Genomic DNA, 22,079 nt, shown 5'->3' with positions numbered 1-22,079 from the left:
TAAAATCTTCAGTTCAAAGTTTAGGAAAAGTCACTCGAGCAACTATGACGAAAACACTAAGCAAGCCTGTATCTGACACATTAAAGGAAATGATTGTAGAAAGGAGGTTGTGCTTGCTGTTAATCATTGAATTGGTGCAGAGGCTGGTATCTGCTCAGTGGACTCGGCAAGAGACAATGAGAGCACAAACGTAAAAAGAAATAACACCTAGCAGAGTGGAAAGGATTGGGGGGAAAACACATTTTTCCTTATTTTAGTGAAGTGTGTTCACCTGTCACGCACGCTGACAGTATCAAAGAATAGCTGGAAGACTTTGTGGTGATTCTTATCAGTGAAGATGTTGGCTGTTCATCTCATTTCCTTCTTTTTCTCCAAACTCCAGGAGGACCCCACAAAGAAGGTGAGTGCTACACACACAAACACAAGTCTGTTTCAAACAGTGCATATAATTAATACAGCCCTGGTAATGAGGGGGTTTGAAGCTCTACAGTTATTTAAAGTCTTCTCAGTTATGAAAGTGTAAGCTGCTAATGCACTGAATTTATGCTCTTGATTGGAAATCGTATTTTAAATGCAACTCTACTCGCTACATTAATCATCAGAGATATATTTGCCACCAATGACAAACTTACTCTTCTAATGTGTTGTTTCCTGATTTACTTCTTGGGCAGTTCTATCAGGATTTATCCAGAAAGAGAAAGTGATTAAAAGAAGGACAAATCTCTGATGATTTCTTTGAGGATTTGCAGAAATGCACGTGACTAAAATTAAGTCAACGAGACATGGCAGAAGTCAGTAGAGTAATATAAATGATCAAGGTGAAATGTGGGATCATTAGTCACTGTGTCACCATTTATCTTTATCTGAACAATCATTAACAACTTTCCCTGGCAGTGTCGCTGCTCCTCTTAGTCCACATTGGATCGCACATTTTCACCCGGGACAAAGTATGGACACTCCTACAATCACACTGTCCTCGCTCACGCTACACTCACACTCTGGCACTTATATCGTAAAACCTCAGGGTGTTGTCCTATGAGCACATGCTCCACGGCGACGGTTCAGCTGTGAATACAGCACACGGGGTGTGGCTGATGATCTTCAGCTTTTTTGTTTTGTACTACTTCCTAACTCATTTACAGAGACAGTTTGGCATGTTGAGTTACTGTTACAACATCACTGAGTTTCAAATTCAGATTATTAACCCCAAAATTCAAAACATATGTGAAAAGACATCAGATACATGAAAAAAATCCTTCATATCTGAAATACAAGAAAAAAGTTGCTTTTTTAAACTTTTTCTCTGTTGATCAGATGTTCAAATTGATTCTGGTGAATTTTGATATGTAATATTATAAAGCTGTGATGAGGCATGTAACAGTAACAGAGGATATAAAAAGAAAAGTAACTGAATGAGAGAAGCAAAACTAGTCTGACACCTAATAAGAAAGTCCACAAAATACAAATGAGAGAGAGAGAAATATACATTTTTCTCTCTTTCATCCCTTCTTGTTCGAGTGAAAATCCAGCGGTACATCTCACTTTGTTTTGCTCTCTGTGTTCTGTGTCTCTTTCAGGTCGACAGGTTTCTGCATGCAATGCGCCTCCATGATGACCAGTTAATTGATATCTCAGCTCGTTTCCAGGCTGAAATGAAGAAGGGGCTCTCAGCTGAAAGTTCGGCCGCCGCAGCTGTAAAAATGCTGCCGACACATGTCCGCTCCACTCCTGATGGCTCAGGTTACTCGTGTTAATGTCCCTTTTATTAGGGCTGCTGGGCAGATCTTAAAAAAAAGAAGAAGACTGCCATTGTTTTGAAGTAAAAGCAAGAGATTAAAGATCTTCCTTCTCTTTCAACCACTCTTGCAGAGAAGGGACAGTTTCTGGCACTGGATCTTGGAGGCTCCAAGTTTAAGGTGCTCCAGGTTAAGGTGAGAGAGGGGATGGGGGTCAGGAAGGGAGGAGTGGAGATGGAGGAGAAGATATACCCTATGTCAAAGGAGCTGTTCAATGGGAGAGCACCAGAGGTAAGAATAAAAAGATCTGAAAGTAGATTTGAGGAGGATTCAACAAGCAAGAAGAAGAGATTTGAACTTCTCCCTCTTCATTGTCTTTGTGTATGTAGTTATTTGACCATGTGTCAGAATCTCTGAAGGACTTTCTTCACGTAAAGAACATCAGTCTGGATAAGAAACATCCTCTGGCATTCACTTTTTCCTTCCCCTGCGAACAGACCCGCTTGGATAAGGTATGACTCTCTACATCGAGACATCTGGTTTTCATGAGCTGTACCTGTAGTGTGTTATACTCCACGTGCTGACATCTGTCTGTCTTTTTAGATTTAGATCCCATAATCATTCGAACCACTTTTTTCCTCTTGCAGGGATTACTGTTGAGCTGGAGTAAGAACTGCCGGGCTCGAGGCCTTCAGGGGAAAGATGTGGTCCAGGCTCTCAGAGAGGCTATTGACAGAACTGGGGTGGGTTGCCAGTGCTTGCTTCCATAATTTACCCATAAACTATCTGCAGAAACTGAGACATGATGAGAAATATAACGTAAGATGAAGTGGAAAAATAAAGAGTTGAACCCATCTGATACCCAGTATGTAAACTGAACAGTATAACCTGGTTTATCTCTTTAATAACGCCCTCTGCAGGGAATGGACATAGAAGTGTTAGCGATGGTTAATGATACTGTGGCGACAATGATGACCTGTGGTTTTGATGATCAGTACTGCGATGTAGGGCTCATCATTGGTAAGTAGATTCACATAATTCAACTAGTCTCTTGTGTCCTTTTACAGAAACTATTGTTTTGTATGAGTGTGACATGTACATGAGCAGCCATCACTCTAAACTTCTTCTGTAGTTCATTTAAATAAGCATAAAGTTATCCAGTGTTCAGTAAAACAAAGCAAATGTTCTGCATTAAAACTAGAAAAAGCTTGAAACCAAAATTCTGTATTATAAATTAGGTTTTATTCTGGTTTCTTTTTTATCTAGTGAGCCTTTGGAGCCCTTACGATTGATGCATAATTATCTAAACATAGCTAATAGATATTATCTAATCAAAGATAACTGCATATTAGTGACAGGAAATAGTGCTGACTGTAAATGCAAAAGGCATCAATAACTCTGATTCTGCAAATCTACTCCAAACTTTGTGTTTTAACTTTTGCAAAACACGTTTAAATATTTTTAGATTAATTCTTATTTATGTTTTTTGTGCAAACACATGGAAACAATGACAATATTTTGCAAGAGAAGACAAAGCACACTTACCCATAGTCATCTTGCTCCCTCTGGTGGTTTGCTGTGCATGTGTGGATATTGAATTAGATGTGAAGTATAGACAGATAGAACCATTAACGTATCCTGTTTATTGTAGTAATCTTAATGGAATCAGTCTATGTATCCTGTGTGTTTGGGTGCTTACAGGCACAGGCACCAACGCGTGTTACATGGAGGAGCTGCGTCATGTTGACCTGGTGGAGGGAGACGAGGGCAGGATGTGTGTGAACACCGAGTGGGGAGGCTTTGGGGACGATGGGGCCCTGAGTGATTACATAACAGAGTTTGATCAGGATGTTGATGCAACCTCTATCAATCCTGGAAAACAAATGTAAGGAAAGCAGCTTTGTCTTTTCTTTTGATATAAAATAGTGTGTCCATTAAGACGTCCTTCATTTCTTTATGACTTCCGAAGATAAATTTGAAATAGGTGCAACTTTCTTAGGGAAGTTTTCTTGTAATTTCTTAGAGTAAGGGATAGTTCTCCAGGCTTCTTGGAGGACTTTTCTTTGGATGATGGCTGCCTTTTGTTCTGCCAAGAAGATCACACACTGCTTCAGTGATATTAAGGTCTGGGTTCTGGGGAGGCCAGTCCATGACTGATACTGTTCCAAGTGGGAGTGTGTTTGGGATCATTATCATGCTGATAATCAGACAGATGCCAATCAGAATCTTTCCTAATGTTATTGCATGGTGTCAAAATCTGATCTGATGGTATTTTTCTGTATTTGTAATCCTCAACGCAGCCTGCTGAAATGCAATCCCAAGCAATGACAGGCACCACCATATTTTACAGATGGCTATAGACACACACTGTTGTACCTTTCTTCTGATCATCTCCATCCAGCTTCACAATTAAACCAGAACTTTCAAATTTGGATTACTCACTCCATAAATCCTGTTGATACTAATTTTCAGTCCAGTGTTTGTGTATTTTGCCATACGTGACTTTTGGATAATGTTCTTCTGATGTCGATTTAGCATTCATGCTTTTTTTTTTTTTTGTCCTCCACTTGTCCAGTTTCCAGTTTTCTTAAGGACACACTGCACATCGTGCTGAGAAATGCCAGCTTTTCAGTTCTAGCTGTTTGGGTCTCAGCTTCTTGGTTCAATATTACCATTTTATGCTTGTCAACCTGTGGCATTTTGGGGATTTTTCATAGATTCAACTAATGAAATGGGAAATAGTTTTTTGTGACAGGCTAACAAACGGCTCAATTTAAAAGCGCCGTTTCATCCCTTCAGTTAGGTGTCTTTTTAATGCTTGAACAAATGTCCATTGTTGGCTTATCAAACTGAAAAAAAAAACATTAATTGAAAAAGTGTCTGATACAAGGACGGGACTAAAAAGTGAAAAAGCAACGAATATCTATAGAAAAACTCTGAAGAGCTTTCAGAAATGAGTGGCTTAAGATGTTTGCTCAGTACTGTAGAACTCTGTATAAACCTTTTACCCTTTTCTGGTCTATTGTAGCTTTGAGAAGATGGTCAGTGGGATGTATCTGGGTGAGCTAGTGAGGCTGGTTGTGTTAAAGATGGCTAAACTGGGACAGCTGTTTGATGGACTCGTGCCTGATGCCCTGAGGACCAAAGGGAAGATAACCACAGCACACGTGGCAGCCATGGAGGAGTAAGCTGTCTTTATCTCTCTTGGTCACCTGGCGTCTGTCCAAAAACAGCATGAATGCCATAAATATTCATTTGTCTCAGGTACAAAAATGGTCTGAAGAACACCAGAGATATTCTCGTGGAGCTCGGTTTGAACCCATCACAAGATGACTGCGTTGCTGTTCAACACGTCAGCACCATCGTGTCCTTCAGGTCCTCCAATCTGGTGGCCGCGGGGCTGGCTGCCATCTTAACCCGAATCAAGCAAAACCGGCATTTGAGGGCATTGAGGATCACTGTGGGAGTGGACGGAACTGTGTACAAGACACATCCGCAGTAAGTCAGTGTGGGAATCACTCAAACCCATATTAGTTTACAACTACTGAGATTAATAAATATGTAACTGATATAACACAAAAAGAGCCAGTACTCTCAACAGTCCTCTTCCTTTCTAACTATGACTAATGGCTGCTGTAAAAAGTTTCTGATATTTTTAAAAAAAATCCAAAATAAATAAAAGTTTGAAGCAAAATCAATTAAACTTCACTCACAAAGAGCCTTGAGTAGAAACTAGAGTTAAGCAATGGATTAAATAAATGACCAAAGACATAAGCTGTTAAATGATTGGGGTAAATTTGTCACACGTGAGTTTAACCTAACATCAACCACACAGTACCACAGCTCAGCACTGCACTCACCACTCATACACAATGAGAATCCTCATGTGCACAATTTGACCTCAACTATAGGCTGTAAATAAAAGATGGACTATTCTGGCTCTGTGGAATTGCCTTAATCTCTCTGATGGCCAGCAGTGGATAAAAAGAAGCCTGTATAGAAGCCTATGGAAAACCTGCCGTGGCTTCTTTGCTCTTCGACCTGAGGTCTCAGTCATGGTTTTAGCATCTCAGCATCCCAATCATCACTTTCAGTGAGTGAAGAAAATCCTGACAAGGCTTGAAAAACTGAACTTTGGAATCCAGTGGATGATGTGTATGATAGTGATGCCCTGATCACCTCTGATAAAGTCAGCGAACCCAACACAACAAACAGGGCCTTGATGAAGAGTTTGGACATAACAGCATCATGTCCTCTCTTACTTGATGAGCTGCAGATCACTAATATAAATACTTCTTAACAAACATCTAAAATAGCCTGATGAAATATCGAATGTTTTGTGTTTCTGTCACTTCTATTCCAGGTATGCTAAACGTCTCCATAAGGTGGTGCGCCGGTTGCTTCCTGAGTGCCAGGTTAGATTCGTCCTCTCGGACAGCGGCAGCAGCAAAGGGGCTGCCCTGGTAACAGCAGTTGCCCAACGCTTGGCATCACGGAAGAGACAGGTTAGAGCGCTGCAAGTTGTATGTCTGTGTTTGTGTGATTCTTCACAGGTGAAATAAAAAAGAAGGGCTTAAATATCTGATAAACAGTATCTCTGGTTTTCCAGGTGGATGAGACACTGGCTCCCTTCAAACTGAGTCAAGAGCAGCTCCAGTTGGTCAAGGCCACGATGAGAGCAGGGCTGGAGGCAGGGCTAAAGAACAAAGGCCCCTCAGCAGTTAAGATGCTGCCCTCTTACGTTTACCATACACCTGATGGCACAGGTCAGAGACAAACACTGACGTTCTTACAGGCCTCTTAATCAAACCCAAACAGCAGCTTCACAATCAATACATTCAGCGTCACCTCTAGCTTTCGCAAAGATGTAACTGCTTTGTTAAAAACTTTTTTAGGAAGTTTGTATTTTTAAAATATAAACAAAGATCATAATTATTATTTTTTTAACCAGAGCGTGGAAAATATCTTGCTTTGGATCTGGGAGGAACCAACTTCAGAGCTATGCTGGTCAAATTCAAGAAAGGCCTTCAAAACAACACACGGCTTTACCATAAAATCTACACTGTACCGCTGGAGATAATGCAGGGAACAGGAGAAGAGGTGAGAAACATGCATATACCGTCAGCACCCTGACAGAAAGCATCAAACTGGGTTTAGTCATTAAGTAATTAAATTAATTATAAGAAGTTGTACACTGCTGACAGTGTTGTCTAAACGAGGTAGGGTTGAATTCTTCTAAAACAGTACTGAAAATCTAACACACAGTTTGTTTGTTTTTTTCTCTCTCTGTTTGTCTCCAGCTGTTTGATCATTTAGCGCAATACGTGAGTGACTTCCTGGACTACATGGGGATGAAGAAAGCACATCTTCCAGCAGGCTTCACCTTCTCTTTCCCCTGTGAGCAGACGGCCATTGACACGGTACGTCAAAATCGTTTGTTGCAGCCACAGAAAACCTGGCTGCACCTTATTTTACAGTGAAGCAGTAAAACACAATAAGCTAGACTTTGTATCAAAGTGGTTAAATTAGAAATAGTATGCCCTGGCCTGGTGGCCTGGCTGCCCCTGAGTGGATCGGGGGCAGGCGTGGGGGTTTGGGGTTCGGGGGTGCTTCGCCTCCGTGCTGGGGCTCTGGCTGGGCCTTGGGGGCTTCGGTCCTCGTCGGTGTGTCACCGAGGTTGTGGGCGGGTGGGTGCACGGGGGCTCAGCCCTGGCGCAGGGGGCCTCTTGTGCATCGGCCTAACTGGGGGGCTCTTCAACTGGCGGGGAGGTTGTTCCATCCTTGCAGGAGTCCACTCTGCAGGTGGGGGAGAGACATAGGAGAGGTGGAGAATAAACTTAACCTGGGTGTCTGTTGTCTTGTGTAGTCTGGGAGATGACCTGGACCTGGGCTCCCTTGCCTTGGTGGGTACCAGAGGACAGGGGTGCCTACTGGGGTCAGCGGGGGAGCTGGCCCTAGGGAGGGGCATCCTCCCCTCCCTCCTTTTCCTCCCCATCCCCGGCTACCTCCCTCTTCCCGCTCCACCACACTCACTCACACAGGTAGGGCCTTGGGGTGCGGGTGTGTCACCAGGGTGCAAGGGAGACATCCCCCCCCCTCCCCTCTGTCCCCTTCTGGCCACCTGTGCCTCAATTTTATCTCACAACTTAGACATCCACATTACTTACACTCTCATAACACACACATATATATAGGGCCTTGAGGGTGGGCACGTTAACGGCGTACAGTGGACGGTCTGTGTACTCAAACCTACCTCTGGCGCCGGTGCCCACCTCTCAATTTTAAATCCATGTAGACATTGAGGGTTCTCGGGAGGGGCCGTGCTAACACCTGCTGCTCTCTGGCAGCAGCACCATGCTCTCCCTTGTTTTAAATGCACTTTAGAACAACACGCAGCAACACTACACATGAGCGGGAGGAGGGAGGTATGGGGTCTTCACACACCCCCGTTCTCTGCTAGCCGGCGGGGGGGCTGGGAGGAGATGTTGGCTGTCCGATTGGCCTCCCTGCTGCTGCGGAGCCTGGGACGGTCTGCTTGCCTCCACCCCGGGGGGAAGGGTAACATCTCTTGGGTCTGGGTTCTGTTTCCCCCTCTGGGGGCGAGGGTACCTGGACCCGGGGTATAGAGTATGTTTGGGGAATGTGATTGTGTGTACATGTCCATTTATGTCAATCCTTACGTTGGGTGAGTGCTGAGTGTTTGTATATGTGTGCATGAGGGTGGGAATGCATGTTTGTGTCTGTGTGTGCCTGTTTGTCTGTGTCTATATGTCAGTTTAGACTCCACCTCTCTGGGAACTCCCAGGCCCTCCAGGGCCTATCTCCCCTCACCACACTCCCTGCCGGTGACTGATGCCCTCAGGGGTCGGTGCATTGGTGGTTCTTGGTGTCCGGGACTGGGCGCTGAGGTATGTACCAGCTCACTCCCGGTGGCTACCTGGCGCCTGTTGCTCGGTCAGGCCTCCTCCTCCTCCATGAAGCAGGCATGCCTCCATGCCTGCTTCATGCCCTGGGGGACGGGGCTATGGCTCTCTACATCCTCTTGCAGACCATTACATGTGGAAACCATTTGAATACAAGCGCGCTGATCCACACAGGTGTGCACACGGATGTTCACTGTTCGTAGACTTAAATTAAACCTTTCTCGGCTGCTACTTCAAAGCACATTGTGCGCCGTCTGTCCTGCGTGCTGCACAACAACATTGAATATTTAGTACTTACTGCTGTTTACACTTAGCTAGATTAATGTGATGGTGTTGTGTTTAGTATGTTGCTTTGGTTTTTTTTGCTTGTTTTCTATTCTTTTTCTCTCAACAGGTGATCCAGGAGATTCCCCCCCCCCCCCCCCCCCCCACTTCTCACTGTCCCTCTCCCCTTCTGTTTTTCTTTTCCTTCCTCTTTCTTTCTCCCTTTCCTATCCCTCACTCATGTCTGTCCCGTCTGTAACAACTGAAAATAAAATAAAATAAATAATAAAAACAAAGGTCGATCAAATAGACCAATACGGCAATGCCACGATGATCGATTTGGCAAAATAAATCCATTGGGTATCCTTGTTGGTCTTCAGACAACAATTCTGACGGCTAAAGAACCAAATGGGACAGGCAAAAAAAAAGGAAAAAAAAGAAATAGTATTACCCTGTGAGGGACTGGCAACCTGTCCGAGTTTGACCGGGTTTAACACACCGTGTCCCTGCTGGGACAGGCTTCAGCCCTCAGATACAGTTGGATAAGCTGTTAAGAAAACTGACCGATGGATGGAAATAATTCTTATTAGACAACCAAACCACCTTGAACCTGTTCTAAATAATTAGAAACATCATATAGTGCTTGAAGGAAATTGCCGTCCCGGGTTTCCTCCGTGGCGTGAGCGATAAGCAGAGTTCTGTCCTTTCCTTCTAAGATTCCTAATTATTTAAAGTAACACTCAGGTATGCCATTCAGCTGGGTTAGTTACGACGTCGGGAGCAGCTTGGGAGAACAAGGAAACACAGACTGCTTCAGGTTGTCTTCCCAAATCGACTCAAAGGTTTATTTGATACACAGCAGTTTATATAGAGAAAAAAAGGTTCGTGTGTCAGCTTTCCCAGTTCAAACCGGTACAGACTAAATAAGGAAACGTCTTCCTGCCTTCTGAGCAAAGTATCCCTTGTGTAGTTTATCAGTTCAGCTACAATTTATGATCATCCCAGCAAAATACACTCCTAGACATAAAATACAGAGTTCTTTCATTAGTGAATTCTGAAACAAACCACCTAGCCTTTAACGAGCCTTTTTCTAAGAGATAAAGAAAAAGGGAGGATGGGAGTAAGGAAGTGGTCTCATCTCTGTGGTGTTTTCGACCTTGGGGTACCAGCTTGTGAGTCTTACACATTAATTCTTGGGTCACAGAGAAAGAGAAAAACAACTAGTAGATGGGCCTTATTGAGTAACTCTTTTCTGTATAATATCACAATAAAACAATATCCTGTAAATGCTACTATGGTATCAAAATATCACAACAGTGCTGATAAAAGTAACAATATTTAGACCCGCTGTCACAGTCTGGCGAGGGCAGACTGTATGTGTTGACAAAAGGACCCAAAACGCAGACTCCAAAAACTGAACGTGGCGTGGATTTAACAAAAATCAAGCCGTTTATTGAGGCTAGCAAAAAGGGTACAAACAAAAGGGCATTGGTGAAACTAAACAATAACCTAAACTGGGTGAACTAAAACTAAACATGAAAAAACCTTAAACATGGTGAACTGACATAGATTCCTGAAGTAGTGACATGGATGAGCAGACGACCTGACAAAGAATGACTGAAAGCACACGGACTAAATACACACAGGCGGATAATGAGGGAAGTGGGAACACATGGAGAAACAGCTGACACACATGAACATAACGACACAAGGAGAGAGTAACACTAAAAACATTGAACATAGGAACACAGGACCCCTTCAAAATAAAACAGGAAATATAATGAGACGCAGACCTGACAACATAAGACACACAGACATGAAACACACGAAGGGCAAGAGAGACTTCACAGGGGTTGAAAACACAAGGGGGAACTAATAAGCAAATGCACATAGGAAACTTAATAAGCTTAAACATACACTATAAACATCAAAAGAACTAAAACTCAAAACACTGGGTCATAAGACCCAGGATCGTGACACCCGCTCATTAGAAGAAAACTGTAGCTTTACACTGTCTTAAAATTACACTGGTTCACACGGTTGTTTCCCTTCCAGGCTGGATGTTGTTCAAAGTCCTGTGGAGTATATTATTTGGTATCTGATTTCCTCAAAGTGCTGCTCTCATAAAGGTTAAAGGCCACAGATTGTAGATTGATGTAGCAAACCTGACATCGCTCACTGGTTTCTAAAGTCTGCATTTTGAAGCCTCAACATTTTAGCCACCAACTTGTTAGTTTTTTGGAGCCAGAAGTTATTATATTTGGATGAGAGGGTGGCCTGTTATCAGTTAACACTAGATAGCTTGGTTGCATCTGTGAACTGTATAGGGACACATAAAGACAAAACACTGACAGACTAACTGAGAGACTGATAGAAAACTGAAGCACAAACTTGTTGTTCAAGCTCATACCACACAGGAAGCCACGTGTAAGATGGATGATGGGGGGCATCACAGACATCATCATCAACTCATTCAGTTACATTCAGCTCTCTTAGATCTATAGGCAAAGATCCTTAACATGTCCCAAGGTCACGGCTCAAACAAAAAGCCTTTGTAGTCGCTGTGCCACATTTGTAGGATCATCTGGTTGTTGTTGTCATTATGTTTATTGCTTATTGTTTATGGTCCATATGTCCACCTTTGAGTATTTCAATGTAATTACACACATACATATATAGCTGTATTTAAATGTGCTTTACAAATAAATTGTACTCACTGGCTATAGTTCCATGAGAAATGCTCCAAAAGAGATGAACACTTACAAACACAGATGAGAGGTACAATTCAGTGAATCAGCACAGGTGAGGCCATTGAAATAACAGACACTCAGTCGTCTGTTAATTAAAGCGACAACATCCAAAACTCGAGCACACAGATAGACAAGTTGTTTTTTGTTTTAAATCACCTCTCAGTGCAACTGTCTTATTGCTCTGATGTTGGGCATTTTAAAATATGAATCTATGGGCACTGACTAGCCTCAAGTGGAACTAGCCTTTTTGGCACTTGATCATTCGACGTTCTCAGAATGTTATATTTACAGAACTGTTCTGTTAAATAAAAATGTAAACAGACTCCTAAAGCAGTAGCATTATTATTTCTGTAGCAGTTTGTAATCTTTTTCAACCTTTGGATGTTCTGTAGGGTATCCTGGTTAGCTGGACCAAAGGCTTCAAGGCCACAGACTGCGAAGGACATGATGTTGTTAACTTGCTACGGGAGGCCATCAAAAGACGTAACGTGAGTCAATAAAAACAACAGAGTAAAGATTTAAAATGATGGCCAGGTTTTAAACAGATGAGGGGAAGAAACATTACATCAGATTGGTACACGTCTAGGCTAACAGGAACATTACAATGCATTTGTGGGTGTGCGCACACAGGAGTATGACTTGGACATAGTAGCAGTGGTCAATGACACAGTTGGGACAATGATGAGCTGTGCCTATGAAGACCCTCAGTGTGAAGTTGGACTGATTGCAGGTATGTGGCCTCAAGGGTGAAGAAATGCTAAGTTAAGAATAAGCTTATAGTTATGATGGTTCATTTAAGAATTTTAAATGCAAAGAACAGTATTATAATATTTGACGTAATAAGGAAATAAGCTATATGAGTCTGTTTTACAGGAACTGGGTCAAATGCTTGTTACATGGAGGAACTCAAGAACATTGAGAAGATTAGACAAAAGAAACAGAAAACAGAAGGAGACGAGGAGACACCTGAAGCAGTGGAGGACAAGGTGGAAGGACTTGCTTGTTGGGAGCTAAAAACATATTGTTAAAACATAATTAAACACTTTATGTGTGTGTGTGTTTCCCTCTCTCATCAGGATGATGGGTCAAAAGGAGATAAGAAGGCGGAGACTTCTGAGACATCAAAGATGTGTATAAACACGGAGTGGGGGGGTCTGGGTGATGATGGATCCTTGGATGACATCATCACACCTTTTGATGCTGAGGTGGACCACAACTCAGTAAACCCTGGAAAACAAAGGTTAGCTACACTCACCTTACTGTGTATGTATGATGACGCCTACTTGAGGCACACACATAAAATTTGATGTTTTATGACTGATTTTTTTAAACATACTGTGACACATATGTGTCTCGTGTAGTAGTTAGTTGATGTTTTTGAGATTTATTCAGTAACTTGTAGCAAGTTGAGATGGTCACACAACATTTTTACAAGTTTATGTTCGTGTTTATAGGTTTGAAAAGCTCACCAGTGGGATGTATTTAGGTGAAATTGTCCGAGAGGTATTACTGGATCTAACAAGAGGAGGTTTGCTGTTCAGAGGACGCGTCACGGAAACCTTAAAAACACCTGGAATATTCCAAACTAAATATCTGTCACAAATAGAGAGGTAGGACAAATGATGCCTATGTTTGTGCTATTTTTTGATAGATTTAAAGTATTCATAATTTAACATGAATATTGCATTTTCTGCTGTGTAACTGTGTTGTCTCCCTCCAGTGACCGTTTGGCTCTACTGCAAGTCAGATCTATTCTCCAGCACCTGGGGCTCAACAGTACCTGCGATGACAGCATCATTGTCAAAGAGGTACAAGATAGAAAAGCAACATGCCACACAGTAACCTCCTACAGACTGCATCACAAATTCAATGTTTTCCTCTTTTACAAGGTATAAAAATTTTAACAATTAAGCCATTGTGTATGTGTTTTGACCCGGACCACGTCGCTTACTTCCAGCAGATATTTTGATCTAGTGCAAACAATGCACAGGTGTAATTTGTAATAACCTTGGCTGTTTTACAGGGTTTTTGCAAAGTGGAACACTGAGGCCAAAGACGGCTCTCAACTTTTATTTAGCCTGTTGGTATCTTAAAGAAAGACGCACCTGAAATTTTCTGTGTCTTCTCCATTAACTTGCCTCCACCAGTGTGTGAATGTGAGAGTGAATGAATAGTGGTAAAGCGCTTTGGGTGCCTAGAAAAGCGCTATATAAATGCAATCCATTATTACCATTATTATTAAGCCATGTTGGTGAGCCATCTTGCACAACAGAAAGACTAGACAAACTCTGGGTACACTAAAATAAATATTTAGTAATGTTATTGGTTACAACTTTGTTTGTGGACATCAGAAAGTCTAATTTCAGCGAGGAATTGGAGGACTGTGACTGTCAGACTTTTGAACCTTGTAAGCAACTGTTAAAACTAAGCATTGTCCTTGAAAAGTAGCATTGTTATATTGTTATTTCTGGTATCGATCCAACCCTCCAGATATTAATGGAGAGAGGAAGCCCTCAGATTTTTCTCACATCACATCATGTACATAATGCTCTAGATTTTTCTGCCATACTAGATGTGATACAGCCACCAGTTGCTAGGGGAAAGTACTGTATGTATTCCCCGACTATTTGGAAGTGGTTTCTGCATTTTGCTGGCTCTCGCTGAGTGAAACTGGCTGCAAAGAATCAGAAACCTGCTTGTGATTTCTTTAGTTGCTAGCATACAGGCATGATAGCCTCTAATTTTTCATGTTTGTCTGAAAATTCTCTTGCAGCCAGTTGGGGAATAATAATTTTTCTGACTAACAGTTAAAATGTTTGAATAAAAGTCTGGAAACTGTTTCCTAAGAGTATGGATACCTGGTTGAAATGAATGAACATAAACAGTCTTGCTAACCATAACTGATGGTTAAAAGCAGTCCAGATATCCAGATTAAAATAAGTTTAAATTAACAAACAATCAGTTGTGCTGTTGGAAAGATTCTTCATCTGCCTTTACTGTAAAAGCTTTCTGCCATTTAAATAAATTAATTAAAAAAAAATGCTGCCCATAAGTCAAAATTTTCTTTAATATCTTGAAATTCTGAGCTAAATTTTGAGATACCCAACTTGAAATTTCCACAAAATTTGGACTTATGGACAGCTTTCATTAATTTTTTTTACAGTAACAGAAATAAGGTTATCATCAGATATAGTTTGGGAAGTAGTTCAAAGAAATATGCTCTCTGCTTCAACCTTACCTTGAGGTTGGGTAATATTCTTCATATTATTTGAGTGGTGCATTGTCTGGCTGAGAAAACTGTGACGCCAGGAGACTGTTACCTGTTGCAATATTGATAAAGGTTTCCATTGTTGCTTAGGTATGTGGAGCGGTATCGCGCCGAGCAGCAGAGCTGTGTGGGGCAGGCATGGCAGCCGTGGTAGATAAGATCAGAGAGAACCGAGGACTGGACCATCTGAACATCACTGTAGGGGTTGATGGTGCACTCTACAAACTACACCCACAGTGAGTTAATTTAATAAAAATATTGTTTGTTTGTTTTGGGTGCAGTGATGTGTTGGGTGTGTGTCAGGTGTATACTGTACTTTCATTTTAACCTTTCATAATTATTCAAACAGCTTGGTTAAAACATTTTCTGTTGTTTCTAGTTTTTCTGGAGTCCTTCAAGAGACTACCAGAGTTTTGGCTCCTCAGTGTAACGTGACCTTCTTGCCTTCAGAGGAAGGCAGCGGGAAAGGTGCTGCCCTGATTACTGCTGTAGCCAGGCAGAAGCGAGATCGTTGACTTCACACACCTGGAAAAAAGAAAGATGTCCGAAGATGTTTTTTCACTTTTTGCATTCAGTTGCACTGCTGTTTCTTTGTTGGGTTTTTGTTGGGGTTTTTTTGCACTACCAAAATTCTGTATTGGCCTAAGAGAGTTTCAGACTGTGTGGATGGAAGATGGAAGCATTGCTGCCTGTGATTAAATCACTGTTTGTAATAAATTTTAAAAGAACTGTAATTGGTTTGAATTGACTATTATATTAAGGGTGTGCCAGTCAACACTCTGACACTATGTTTGCTTCAGCTTAGTTAACTTAATCCATGTTAGTTAAGTTAAATAGAAGAAAACTTCTTCTATTATCTTTACTGCTCACAAATAACATAAAATAAAATATATGTAACTTGATAAGCCTTCTGTGTTAATCCACGGTTATCTGTGTTTGCAATAAATGGACAATGTCATTTGAACTGAAATGAAAACCTGGCATAAGACAACCCACTGTGGTTTAATATATATGCTTCAAACCCAAACCCTCCACATTCCAGTCACCAAGTTAGCTGTGGGAAAATGTCAGTCACAGCTGTGTGGTCACATGCCAAAATGAGAAAATCCCAACAATCCTATGAGGAAGTGCTTGGTGACACTGGGGAGGAAGAACATCCTTTAAACAGGAAGAAACTGCCGTCAGAACCATGTTTGGGGTGGGGCAGCAATCTGTGGGATGTGAGGGGTAAGAGAAGTGAAGTATGAACATAGAGAGACAAGGACAAAACAAAACTTTAGAAAAGAGAAGCCAAAAATTATTGTCAGGTAGCAGAAACATATAAACACATGTGGAGAGGAAATAGGTGAGTGGAGAAGAAGCATCGCAAAACTACAGGACGCTTCAGGGTCACCTGATCCAGCACAAACACAAGTGTCAAGCTTAAAAACTAAAGAGTGTGCATGTCCCAAAACCAAACTGGGAGCTGGATCTAAAGGAGAAGGAGCTGATAGCTAAAGGCTCAGCGTCCTATTCTACTTTTAGAAACTCTAAGATCTTAAATGCTCTGATGGATAATATGATACTATGAGGTCTCAATGATGTGATGGGGCCTAATTATTGAAGACTTTGCATGTAAGGAGAAGGATTTTAGTTTCAGTTGTTGATTTTAGAGGAAGCCAATCAAGCAAATATGGGAGAAATTTACTCTGTTATTCTCCCCCCTGTCTCTCTGCAGTGTTTTGGATTAACTGGCTTTTAAGAGAGATTTTTGAACAATCGAGTGTGGATTTTAATCCACACTAAATTGTGTGTCTTCCTTCTCTCACCCCAACCAGTCGCAGCAGATGGCCGCCCCTCCCTGAGCCTGGTTCTGCCGGAGGTTTCTTCCTGTTAAAAGGGCGTTTTTCCTTCCCACTGTCGCCAAAATGCTTGCTCATAGGGGGTCATATGATTGTTGGGTTTTTCTCAGCGCCTTGAGGCGACTTTTGTTGTGATTTGGCGCTATATAAATAAAATTGAATTGAATTGAGATGTTTTTCATCATTTCATCAGGTTTGAGTAAAAATAACTTCATTTTTGTCTGAATTTAAAGGTAGAAAATCATTCAAGCTTTTATTTCCCCAAGACATGTCTGGGATTTAAATAAATGATTTCATAGATAAACATGTGTATGACTGATAAGAAGTTGTAGTTAAATACATTTTGTTCCTCTCTTTTACTTAAAGATTTATAGACACTCCTTAGAATGACTTTATATTGTGTAACAGTTGTGAACCTGATGATTTATATGTAAGTGTGTGTAGAAAATATGTAATATTCCGCAAAAGAGAAAGTATACACGGTCATATCGTGTAGACACAAATCTCTTTACACACTGATATCATGGGCATCAGTCTTATTCTAACTAAAAGCAATTACCTGTGCAGCCAACTGTTACAAAATTGTGTGTGTGTGTGTGTGTGTGTGTGTGTGTGTGTGTGTGTGTGTGTGTGTGTGTGTGTGTGTGTGTGTGTGTTTGCTTGCTTGTGGGGGTTAGTCAGCAGTTTCTTAGTTTATTGATGGGGAGCAGGAGGAGGACTGGAATGCTGCTGACCACATTTCCTGACAATAAAAACAACCAATCCTCTGTTCAGTCACTGTACACTGATTCTCTGTCCTTGTGGTCACCCGGCTCTCTCTCTCTCTCTCTCTCTCTCTAACTGTCTCTGGCCATCTGTGCCATTTTAGTCATTCTCCTTGTCCCTTTTATCTGTCTGGCTGGAGCTTTGCCCAGTCTTTCTGTGTCTTTATCTGTATGTCTGCTCGGTGCATTAGCAGTCCAAGCAGTAACCTGAAGAACTCCAGTGATAGACCGCTGTTGAAAGTTTATTAATTAATTAATTTAAAAGAAAAAAGAAGTAAAGATTGTATGTTTTGGCATTTCTGATGAAATTTCAGTCTATGGTCAACTTTAAAATTAGTTTCATTAGGCAAAACTTACAATTTGCGTTGTTGTTTGTTTACACATTTAATCTGAAGCTATTGATCTGATGATACTGCACTGGGTTAATGAGAGGTGCGGTGATCAGTGTGAGGCTAATCCATTCATGACAGATTAGATGATGCGTTGAAGATGAAGACAGGCAGGAAGACAGTAGCGGAGTGTAATAAGTGAAGAGAATAATGCACAGGAACAGTAAATAAAGACAGAGTGCGATAACCACTGCATGACTGATGAATGATGAGGGATTAAAGTAAGGGAGGAAAAATAGTGTGCTAACGGGAGTGAAATACTAGCTAATCTCTCAGGGATTAACATGTGAGAATGCTACCAGCTGAGGGCTACGTCATCCTCACACATACACACAATAATCCCACGCTGTCCTTGTATCAAGCTACTGTCTTCACAGTACAATTTCACAGGCTGCGACACGGCAGCTTTATGTGGCACTGAATGCAAGCGCAGATAGGCTCCTCAAAATATAGCTCCTGCATCCTACAACAGAGCAGAGACTGATAAAAAAGACTGCATCCTTTCTTTTCCTCTAACATTAGGCCTACTAACATTCTTGTCCTTTCTACCTTCCTTCATTGTTTGGCTCGTTCTGTCTCTATCTTTCATTTAAAAACACTCCATCCATCATTTCTCTGATGTTTTTCCTAAAGGGGCCTGTCTTAGGGAGCAAGGCGTCTTTGCTGTGTATTTTTTATTTTATCTTTTGATTGAGGGCTCTGTGAATGTGTGTGTCTTTGTCTGCCCTACAAACAAACAATACAAGCTTTCACACACACTCAGAAATTTTCTCCAGTAGATGGGCAGAACTGAGCTATTGCAGCCTACAGTGGAGAGAGCACTGGTCTTATTCTGGATATTGTGTTGCAGTCATTAGTTTTGTGAGAAAATAGACCTTCAGTTTAGTTTCACAGCCCGACTAATTCTCTTCAAAGATACAATGAATCAACGTTTGAATCCCAGGCTTAAACCTCTGAGTGGAGTGGACAGTGGAAGAATTAGACGCCACAATGCATCAAAACATCAGTATGATGAGAGCTGCTGGACACCAGCTCTGCTGCATCATGGGGAGCCTTTGTTGATTAAGGTAACTAACTTATTTATGGTAAACTGAAAGACCTCTGAGACTGAATAAAGAGGTGACAATGAATATTATTATTATTATTCAATTCAATTCAATTTTATTTATATAGCGCCAAATCACAACAACAGTCGCCTCAAGGCGATCAATCAATAATATTATTAAGAAGAAGAAGAAGAAGAATTTGTTATTAAGCTTCTGAAAATCTGTATCCATTTTTTCCATGTGAAGTACGTTGGAATCAAAATTTTCTGTATATAACTTTAACTTATAATTATCTGTATTATGACTGTATCTGAAAGGACTCCTTTATTTTAGTGCATAAAAATGTTATAATACTGTACACTGATCATTAGAAGTACATTTATATTTACAAATCACAGTTTCATAATTGCACACTGGTTTCTCTAAACCTTCCTTGTTTGGTATGCATTCATTATCTGGTATAATTTGTGGTGCCTTGATGTGACCATTTTCTATAATGTTTACAATGCCAGACCTTATAACAGGCGGATTGTTACAGTGTTGTGATTTACAGTCTAAAGACTTAAATAACTGCAGTTAAACTTTTTGTTCTTTGTGTTAGTCAGAGGAAAATTTGATGTTTGACGTGGCAAGTTACTGGATAACGCACTGACCTTGGTGGTATTTTACTATATTTCATTTTATGAAACCTATATTTTAGGTTTCATATAGTTGGAGAAATGATCTCCAGCTCAGGTTTCTTCAAGGAAACCATATCATTGTCTAAAATATCAACAGTAAAGTTAACCAGACACTATCGTGCTCCAGTGTTCGTCAGTCTCACACAGAAAAATCCAATGCACATAAAGCGGTTTATTTTTTGTTTAAGCAGCGTGCCTCTCATGAGCATAACAAGTAAAGGCAGGCTTGCAGGCAGTGTGTCAAATATATAGTACCCCAGAGAATGAGGAATTCAAAAGCAATAGAGACAGATTGATGCAACAATTAAAAAAAAGACCACAACTGGACTCTAGAATGAATTAATAAACTTTTACAGGTGTCATGTGCTGTAAAAGGCTCAGAAAAGTTTTCCATTAACAGTACTGATACATATCTCTGTTGTCTTCAGCCTTTAAAAAGTAAAAATACAAAAAAAGATTTTTATTTTATTTTTCATGAAGTTGAACGCATGAAAAATAATTAAAAGAAGGTAGAATGAATTTAGAGCCAACTTATTAGATATACAAAATATAATAGTTCTGACCCTAGTCTATCAATGTCCTAAAAAGTGTCTAGAGGCAGCTGTTGTTGCTGCAGTGACAATGTCACATCTGTTTGAAAAGACAGTTTATGAAAGTAGCAGGCTGATGGACTGAATCTTGAGAAAGAAGGCCGAGTGAATGAATGGCCTTCATTCTACTTAAATTATGGTCAAGCAGGTGTAGTGCACAAAAGGAGCGGCAGGTGTGTGTCCTTCTGTTAAACAAAAACAAGCTGAAGCAGTACATCACACTTATCTGCATCACAAACATTCAGTTTATTGTCTAAATGCTCGGTCACGCAGAACAAATACCTTCACCCGTGGGGGAGGTGGGTCAGAAACCAGAAACCTCCATTGTCAGTAAGACAAAGACACTGTGGGACAGTAGACATGTCTTAACTGGAAGGAAGATAGCGTGGAAAAGGCAAAAAGACCATGTAACTTAAGATGAAATGGTACGAATAATAAATAAATGTCTATCCCAAAGATTAATGTGGGGAAAGTGCACTCACATTGCAGTAAATGTGTGAAATATGGCCCGAGGGGTAGCAGTGTAATAACCCCCACTCCTCAAAATCTCATTCAGATGATGAGCCTGTGCTGCTATACTTCACTATATTTCAAGTTGATGTAGATTTCAGGTTGGGGTTTGTTTGTTTTTTTGTTTTTGTTTTTTTTGTTGTTAATAATTTCAGCCTTTAGCCATTTTTGATTCAGTTATCTAATGTGTGTCCCTTAACTTAGTCAGTATGACCCTGAGGGGAAAAAATATTACCCATTCCTGCTGAGCAGTATCCCGTGCCCACAGGAAACACTTCGTAATGTCCTTAACCAGAGATGGGCAGTAACGCGTTACTTGTAACGCGTTACTGTAATCTGATTACTTTTTTCAAGTAACGAGTAAAGTAAGGGATTACTATTGCAAAATCGGTAATTAGATTACCGTTACTTTCCCGTAGGAACGCTGCGTTACTGCGTTACTAAAACCGTGATTTTTTTTGCGAGAATGTCTCATGACAGTGACGTAAGCAAGTGCGACGTTGGTGACAGCAGCTGTGTGCAGATCAACAATGGATAATATATCGAGTGCGGGAGAGAGTATGAGCGTGCAGCGTTTAAAGTGTGGAAGTACTGACCTTACTTTGAGTTTGATTCCATAAAAAGTGACAAAAACATTAGCGTCCATCGTGCGTGGGAAGAAAACTTCTTTTTCCAGCGAAAAAAACCCCTAAACTTCCGAGCAAGCACCGAGTAGCTACGACGTGATGGGAAACTCACAGAGACACTCGCGCGGATTCTTCAACTGACCGCAGCACACCTACACCAGGGTAACCCTCCGCCTACCCTGCTCCTGCTTTACAGGTGAAAATAGAGCAAAAGGACCGCTGAGTCTTTGACTTTATTTATTTTCTGCTGTGTTTTACTTGCATCTGTTTGAAAGAGTGAGTGAAAACACAAAAAATATTTTATTTTATGTGCTGGAATGTGTAGAAAATAGGTATAAATGTTAAACTAATTTATTCAAGTCAGAGAATGTTGCATATAATTAAATGTTTTGCTTGATGCATAAAGTTAAAAGATTAAAACTGATAAAACAAGTTAAAAAAAGAGACTTTTCCATTTGATTACATTTTGTATGATGGATTATGTAGAAAAAGTAGAATTGGGCTGAAAGATCTATCACTTTATCACCTATTCAGGTTGTAAATCGTGTTTTTAAAAAGTAACTAAGTAACTAAGTAATTAATTACTTTTGAAAATAAGTAATCAGTAAAGTAACGGGATTACTTTTTGGGGGGAGTAATCAGTAATTAGTTACTGATTACTTTTTTCAAGTAACTTGACCAACACTGTCCTT

At 40.8% G+C, this 22,079-nt stretch overlaps 1 protein-coding gene across 1 annotated transcript; it reads left to right on the top strand.

Moving 5' to 3' along the window:
• The first annotated feature begins 168 nt into the window (after positions 1-168).
• On the top strand, positions 169-16,064 carry LOC146583163 (hexokinase HKDC1-like). Its single transcript, XM_085267931.1, has 21 exons — positions 169-400; positions 1,578-1,740; positions 1,870-2,027; positions 2,126-2,248; positions 2,384-2,479; positions 2,657-2,756; positions 3,438-3,621; positions 4,765-4,920; positions 5,001-5,234; positions 6,100-6,241; positions 6,346-6,502; positions 6,688-6,836; positions 7,037-7,156; positions 12,066-12,161; positions 12,304-12,403; positions 12,547-12,659; positions 12,750-12,913; positions 13,128-13,283; positions 13,394-13,481; positions 15,032-15,177; positions 15,321-16,064. The coding sequence occupies exons 1-21, from the start codon at positions 338-340 to the stop codon at positions 15,454-15,456; spliced, it is 2,844 nt and encodes a 947-aa protein (XP_085124057.1). The 5' UTR covers positions 169-337; the 3' UTR covers positions 15,457-16,064.
• The last annotated feature ends 6,015 nt before the right edge of the window (positions 16,065-22,079 follow it).

Source organism: Mchenga conophoros, linkage group LG1 (genome assembly GCF_057382185.1).
Source record: "Mchenga conophoros isolate Kocher_MC1m ecotype Shallow Benthic linkage group LG1, M_conophoros_male_GT1.1, whole genome shotgun sequence".
Classification (NCBI taxonomy): domain Eukaryota; kingdom Metazoa; phylum Chordata; class Actinopteri; order Cichliformes; family Cichlidae; genus Mchenga; species Mchenga conophoros.
This window is presented reverse-complemented; position numbering and strand designations above follow the sequence as displayed.

Bases quoted from the DNA above. Each gene is read 5' to 3' on its own strand.
- LOC146583163 (XM_085267931.1), top strand. From the start codon at position 338: ATGTTGGCTGTTCATCTCATTTCCTTCTTTTTCTCCAAACTCCAGGAG. The intron at 1,741-1,869 runs GTTACTCGTGTT...CCACTCTTGCAG, and splicing joins CTCCACTCCTGATGGCTCAG to AGAAGGGACAGTTTCTGGCA. The intron at 6,837-7,036 runs GTGAGAAACATG...GTTTGTCTCCAG, and splicing joins TGCAGGGAACAGGAGAAGAG to CTGTTTGATCATTTAGCGCA.